Source organism: Stigmatopora argus, chromosome 15 (assembly GCF_051989625.1).
Source record: "Stigmatopora argus isolate UIUO_Sarg chromosome 15, RoL_Sarg_1.0, whole genome shotgun sequence".
Lineage (NCBI taxonomy): Eukaryota > Metazoa > Chordata > Actinopteri > Syngnathiformes > Syngnathidae > Stigmatopora > Stigmatopora argus.
The window spans coordinates 11,265,601-11,272,470 of NC_135401.1; the positions used below are offsets into that span (position 1 = coordinate 11,265,601).

The 6,870-nt window shown below is 43.5% G+C and overlaps 1 protein-coding gene across 2 annotated transcripts; it reads right to left on the bottom strand.

Moving 5' to 3' along the window:
• Positions 1 to 406: 406 nt before the first annotated feature.
• LOC144089760 (rho GTPase-activating protein 11A-like) lies at positions 407 to 6,176 on the bottom strand. Of its 2 annotated transcripts, none has more exons than XM_077620896.1 (11): positions 5,730 to 6,176; positions 4,765 to 4,829; positions 4,563 to 4,659; positions 4,228 to 4,484; positions 3,725 to 3,888; positions 3,477 to 3,617; positions 3,239 to 3,409; positions 3,025 to 3,157; positions 2,760 to 2,868; positions 2,068 to 2,185; positions 407 to 1,993 (listed from the first exon to the last, which is right to left on the bottom strand). In XM_077620896.1, the coding sequence occupies exons 1-11, from the start codon at positions 5,859 to 5,861 to the stop codon at positions 726 to 728; spliced, it is 2,655 nt and encodes an 884-aa protein (XP_077477022.1). In that variant the 5' UTR covers positions 5,862 to 6,176; the 3' UTR covers positions 407 to 725. The 2 variants fall into 2 exon arrangements, with proteins under 2 accessions (XP_077477022.1, XP_077477021.1); XM_077620895.1 differs by having other exon boundaries at positions 4,765 to 4,832; positions 5,730 to 6,175.
• Between the last annotated feature and the right edge of the window lie 694 nt (positions 6,177 to 6,870).

Here is a 6,870-nt window from a genome sequence, read left to right on the forward strand (position 1 = left end):
CACGCACCAAAGAGGGCAGGGAAAGTGAACGCGTCGCTCGGACATCTTCCTAACTTTTTTTTCTTCACACTTACCCTATATAAAATGATAATACTAGTGTGGCAGACACGTTGATGCCAATTATTTTTAGGGTTCTAAACCACTTATCCTCACAAGGATCGCAGGGGGTGCTGGAGCCTAGGCCAGCCAACTATGGGCATCAGGCGGGAGGGTTTCCTGAATTGGTATCGATCTCAGATTTTCTGGGGCGTTATATTTTTGTTACTGCCAAAACTAGTCACTTTCCCTACAAGTAGTTAAGATTTTTTTTTCATGTCAGGATAATTAGAAGAAACCAAAAACGAAGGCAGGACTGCATTCTACAACATAAACGGCTATACAGCACCCTCTAGCGTCAGCAATCAAATGACCAGTGACTTTTTTTTCAGACTGATTTTATTGTTGACATCAGTGTTTTGCCGAAATAAGAAATTAAGTAACAATTCAAAAAGGAACAGCGTAGCGTCTAAACTACAGAACGAAGATATACAAGTCCAGATTTCAAGTCATTCCACCCAAAATTCACCACCACTATATAATCTTAAACGTACTGAAAAGTACCGTAGGCAGAGGCACATTTTCCCCCCAAAGGCCATAAGACACAAGACAAGCAACACCGATCGTAGCTTCAAATAAATTAAATCCCACGAGTCAATTGTCACTGGTGCTGGCAAAAGAAGCGTCGCCTACAAATCGACCGGCTTGGTAGCCGGCAGCAATCGGGGTCGGACGAGCAGGTTTCTGGGGGTCCCTCTGGAATTTGCCGTCTCGTCCTTCGCAAGCTTGTGAGTTGCAACTGAATCCAAGATGGAGGAGTCCACATTGACCTTGCTTTTTATCTTGTTGGTCACATCGCCGAGGACACAAGCTTTAACTTTAGCAGCAAAGGTGCTTGGCTTTTTGGGTGGGACAGGAGGGGCTTTCTTTAGAAACAGTTGAGTCTCACCCTTAGTGGGCTTAAGCATCGGATGGGGGGACAGGCCGCTCTCCAGGCTCACGGTTCTTGCGTCTTTCAAACCTCTCGCCTCGCTCGTGTTTTCACCGGCTCTCCTGTTCTCCCCCAGGAGCGAGTTGATCCTGCGGACCGCCTGACGCACGGGTGTGCGCTGGAACTTCAACGGCGACTTGACGTGTTTGGCCCCGGCGCCTCGGGGAGACTTGAGGGTGAGTTTGTTGAAATTCTGGATGTGGTCTGCCACGCGCAGGTGGTGGCGCTTTGGAACATCGGCCTTGGGGAGCGGCGCATTCTCACGATGGCTTGTGTCAACGTTGGCCGCCGGCTCGAGATGTGTTGCGTCGGGGGCGAACTGCATTCCCAGCGGGATCCCTGGTCTGGAGGAAGCCGGACTCTGAATATCCAGAGCCTCGATCAACCTGCTGTGTTGAGCCCGCCCGGGCGAGTCTTCGCTGGCGCAAAATGAGCCCTGAGCACGCCTCGCTGCCGGAGTGCAATTCTCGACAGACTCCAAAATGACACTATCAATGTGCAGGGGCGATAAAGCTTCCACGTCAAAGGTAACATTCAATTTTGGGAGAGCTGGAAACTTAGGCGTCTCCTGACTTGGACACGCGAACACAGGAGTCTTCGACCAAGAGAGCAGGACGCTGTCTGACGGCTCTGTGTTGATGGACTTCCGCATTTCCGACATAGTCTCTTCCTCTTTGGGCGGGGACGTTACGATTGGACCTGGGACTTTGGAATCTGAGGGCGGGCGTTCCAGGCTTACTGCACTGGTGGAGCAACACAACTTGTTGGGCGGGCCAGATAAAGTCGGACTTTTGGAGCCTACAAAGGCAGGTTCAGACACACAGTTGCTTTTCAGGCGCACAGCCACGGGTGTGTCGGGGAAGGCGGCTTCTCCGGGCGCCTGGCCGTTCCACGAAGCGCAGTGGGCGCCTGCCTCACACTGAGGGGTCAGCAAATTGTCTTCAGACTTGCTTATGAACTTTGAACCTATGAAGGTTGGATATTAGCAGGGATTAGTCAAGCAAAAGGAGCAAAAGAGGCAAGCCCCCCCATGGACTTACTTTTTGCTTGTGGGTTTCTGGGCACGAATGACGGATTGAACGCGGGGCTTTCTTTGGTGAAACAAAAACTGGTGGTGCTCTCCTGGCTGGCGAGTCGCCAACCTATGGACTCTGACCCCTACACCAGCCACCGCCATGGAATGAGAAATGAAAGATGAAAGAGACGTCAAAGCAGGATTAGTAGTCAAGCGTTAAATGAGCCCACAGATATTGTTACACAGAATGCCACCATGATTGTTAATTCTCAAACTTTGAGAGTTAGTTCTTCAGAGGATGGAAGAAATCACTCAGAAGAAATGAGATCGAGGACTGCCTTTGGTGGTCAGCAGCTTTTATTAAGTTACATTTAATATCTGAACATTAGTTTATCCATTTACCATTCACCCAATGTACCTAAAATAATTGCAGCGTACAAAAGTTATACTCAATGTATAACATAAGTGTTTGGTGTAGGAAAAGATATTATTAACTGGGCATTAAAAATATATAGCTTGGTATCATCATACCCTTATTTTCAAAGTCAGACAATCAGACTGTGTATTCTTTTATCAAGTTTAAAATGATTAATTGTAAACTCACTCCCCAAAAGTGCAAGAGTCTTCATGTGCAAACATCTAAAACGCAATTCCCCGTCTGATTTGAAGATGCCATCATTGTTCACAGATTGACTTCTATCAGGCGAGCTCACTTACGATGTCTTTGTGGTTCCTCCCCAAGCTGAAACGCTGACGCAGAGATTTGCGTGGTACTTCTTGTTTGCTGACTTTGGGAGAAAAGCAGCCGGCTCGTCCAGATTCGACCCTTCACGGATGAGCACCGCGAGCAATGTAAGATAAGAAGAGAAAAGATATAACACGTATTTATGCCTCTATAACCAGCTCGGAATATTAAACCACCTTTCGTCCTTATACATGGTAATCATTTGGGCAATATGGCGGTCTGATCATGTATGCATACCTGTTGACTGTGTGTCTGCTGCTAAATCGTCTGCTCTTTCTCCTCGCCGAAGCAGTCGACAGCCTTCCAAACTTCCCGACAGAAGTTATAGTAGTACTGGGAGAAGAATCAATCACCTCTGTCGCACTGCAAGCTATTGCAAGACACGGCGGATATTCTTGAAATAACCCACACAGCAGAACATTTTGGCTTTGAGGGAGCGATCCAAAAATACCTGATCCGGGAGTGGAGGTGCCGAACAAGGAATTGGGAAGTAATTCCATCCCTAGATTTTTCTTGACAGATCTCCGCTTCTTGTTTGAGAATCCAAAAGAATGACCAGAATCCAAAGGCAGTTTACGCTTGGAAGATGGTGTGGTAATCACAGGCGTGATAGAAGAGAAGACTGTAAACAAAAACAAGTTTACTTATGTGCTAAAAGGGAACAATGCGCCCACCCCCTGCAATCTTACCTCCTACACTGCGTCTGGTCCTGTGCCTTATCTCAGAGTTTTGGTCCAGCTCCTGAAGCTCATTGAATGCAGGAGATAGAATTTCTGGATCGCAGCGCATCATGGCTGAAACCTTCTCTTGAAGGAACTGCGGCAGAATTCCTGTAGCACACCCACAAAGGGATGTGTTTTAGTTGAATGTACCGGATGGACTGAGGTGAAGAAAAGCAAAGCGGTGTGTGTGTGTGTGTGTGTGTGTGAAGACTTACCAAAATTGTGGGCATGCTCGATGAAGCAGTGAACAACTGCCGTCTGCAGTCGGATGCGTTTTTCTGTGTTGGCGTTCATCTTCTCTGTACCTTCGCCGCCATGGAGGAGATTAGGAGCCAAGATGAGAGACAGGTTAGCGATGTCCATTTTATTCTCTGCACTCCTGAAATCAAACAAAAAGGGGCTTAAGCCTTATAGCCCTTTTTTTCCAATAGTGTTTAACTTATTGCATGACATTGACAAGTGATAGACATCCAATTCTTTCAATGCCATTGACCAATGTTTGTACATACAACTCCTCCTACTCAAAATGGATTGCATATCTAACGGTGTAAATGGCAGCCAATGGTTAAACTTGAAAAAAGTTACATTTCATGCTAGAAACGTTTAAAAAGATAGTATTTTTTTGCAACAGGAACACTCCTCAATACATAGCAGACAAATTGTTTTCACGTTTTAGTCATTTCACATCACAGTCAAACAGACCAGCGTACACAAGCACCTCTTGGAGACGTTCTGGAGGAAGTCGAAGAAGTGGCACAAGACACTGAGGCTCCTGTCAGGCAGAACGCAAGACAGCAACATGGTGGCAGAGGTGCGGTCCTCCTCGGTAGAGAGCTGCTGGGCCTTGAGGAAGGCCTCCTGCAGCTCAGCGGGTAGAACGGGTTCCGGTAGCTCCCTAAAGAACTGCTTGACTAGGCTGGCCACGTCACAGGGAAGTGCGGAAGACAGGCACTCCTCCCCCGAATCCACTTTGATCTGGAAACATACAAGCAAACTTTTTCGTCTGCCCCTTTGAGAAGTCAAGGTTGGGTCCGTGTGAGCAAAGTCACTCACCCGTAAGGCTTTCAGGCGAAGCACAGAGCCCGATTTTCGGAACAGCCCCTCCGTTTCGACATGCGCTTGCAACATCATGCATGCGTCCACCAGAAAGCTAGGAGAGCACAGAAATGCAATGTCATGGCATGCTTTGTGGCAATTGGGATGTTCTTTTTTCAGTACTTTAGGGCTGGGATGTTGGATTGTGGAGGTGACATACCTTGGCACGTTCCCACGTGCCATGTTATAATACGGTAAGCTCTCCAATGGTACTCCGAAGACCTTCTTCTGGGGACATCAGTTAGCAAAAAGAAAGCCATTAGAATGACAGATTCCTTTTAAACATTTGCCTCCAATTAAATCAACCAAAATATACCAATACATAATCAAGCCAGATCTTCACAACAACCAAAGTTCCACCAAACTGCTCAAGGACTTTGTGTACTTTCAAATGACCTTTTAATAGTGCAGCTTTGTATCCTTAAGATCACCAATAGTAATATGCCATATTAGATATCCATTATATGAGGTACTAATTGGTAACTAAATTATATTAAAAAAATTCTAAAGCAATTTTAGGTAGCCAGAAAGTACTGGCTGGTCTCTGTAATGTGTTCAACGTTTAAAGTATATTCTTGAGTGACTTCCACTGATGAATATCCTTGTACTTTTATAGTTAGTGGTTTCATTTTGCCATTATAGAGGTATTTCAAATGTCTTTTGGTTAGTTTGGTTAGTTGTTTTTCTCAGAAAGGGACATCGTCCACACCTTCATTTTTAGTGAACATAAAAAAAGGGAACTAAAGGGTTGGTTAAAAAGAGATTTGGGTCACGTGGTCATAAATCTTGTGACTTGTAAGCACCAATTAAAAAAAACCAAAAAGACAAAGCTTGACTTTTAATGTCTTGTCTGTTCAGTATAGATAGTGTGATTCAAATTGTTTAGGGTCTCCACTTTGCACCGTTTTTGAGGAAAACATTTGGCTTTTAATACTAATATAATATACAATATATTTTTTAGGTATTATCACAAAACAGGAAAACAAATTTGACAATACCCTGGGAACATATGTTGTTTCTACTAGTGTTCTCAAAACTACTGCAAATACCACTTTTTCAACCAAAAGCTGCAACAATACGTGAACGAATTCAGGCTATGATAATGTTAGGATAAACTAAACTCACCGAGTTGATTGTTGCTGCTGACTTCATCGTTTCCGATTTGTTTTTGTTCCAGTTCTTTGTCTTGATACCGTACGCGGAGCGCATATGTTGCACAGCCACAAGGCGAACCATATTTCTCTCGGTAAACATCATTTTTAACCACTTTGCCGCTAAACTACACACTAAAAACAACTTTTAGCTTCTTAGCCCTAACGCGATAAAATTTCTTTGCCTCCTCTTTCTTTTTTAAGACTTGCAAACTACAGCTATGTCATCATTACATACGCTTAAACAACAGCTAACTATACAATTTGGTTTCACAAACAAGGAGAGTAACAATTACAAAGAAACAATGGAAACCTGGTACTTAGCTTGCCGACTAAATAGTGTCTATCGCCATTTTCTCAACTTCGCTGGTAAGTGGCTGCCTGTTTTCCGCAATGTATTCAAAAGACAAGCGGTACCTGCTTCCTGCTCTCTAATTGGCTGGCAAAGATTTAAATGTCATCTGATTGGTGCGTTTGGTGGCGAATCAGAACATGCATTTATGGGCGGAGTAATGCTTTTAATTTTCATTTTCATTTTTTTTAGCCACGTTTCAATAGTACTGGTAGTGTAGTTGAGCCTTCTTTTTTTTGAATACATATTTTATATGTACAGGGCATCACACACATCATACAAAAATTAGCATGGGTTTGTTTAAGTTAACTCTCAGAAATATTAAAACATAATAGCCACCACATTTTTGTTACAGATCGGAGATATAGTGTTAAAACACACACATACATGTGATTTTTGTAAAAAAAAATTTTTTTAAAGCATTTAGCAATACTTTTGTGGCAGGGAAATATCCCTAATACCAATACTATTTTCAGTTTATTATTGTTTTATATGTATATCTGATGAAATGCATTTGTTACGCGTTAAAATATATTTATGCCCGTGTATATTTGATTCAGTCAAATTTATTTCAATGTGTTATAAAGTGGGACACTCAGGGTTTAACAAGTTTAATTCAGTACAAAGTCGTTAATTATTTAGATTTATTTTTAATCGAGTCCCACATTGAATGAGAAAAAAACTTTCCGTATGTACTTCTATATGCCAACCACTGAGTGGCAGTAGAGAAAACTGAATTCGTTTTGTCAACCACCGTTATTTA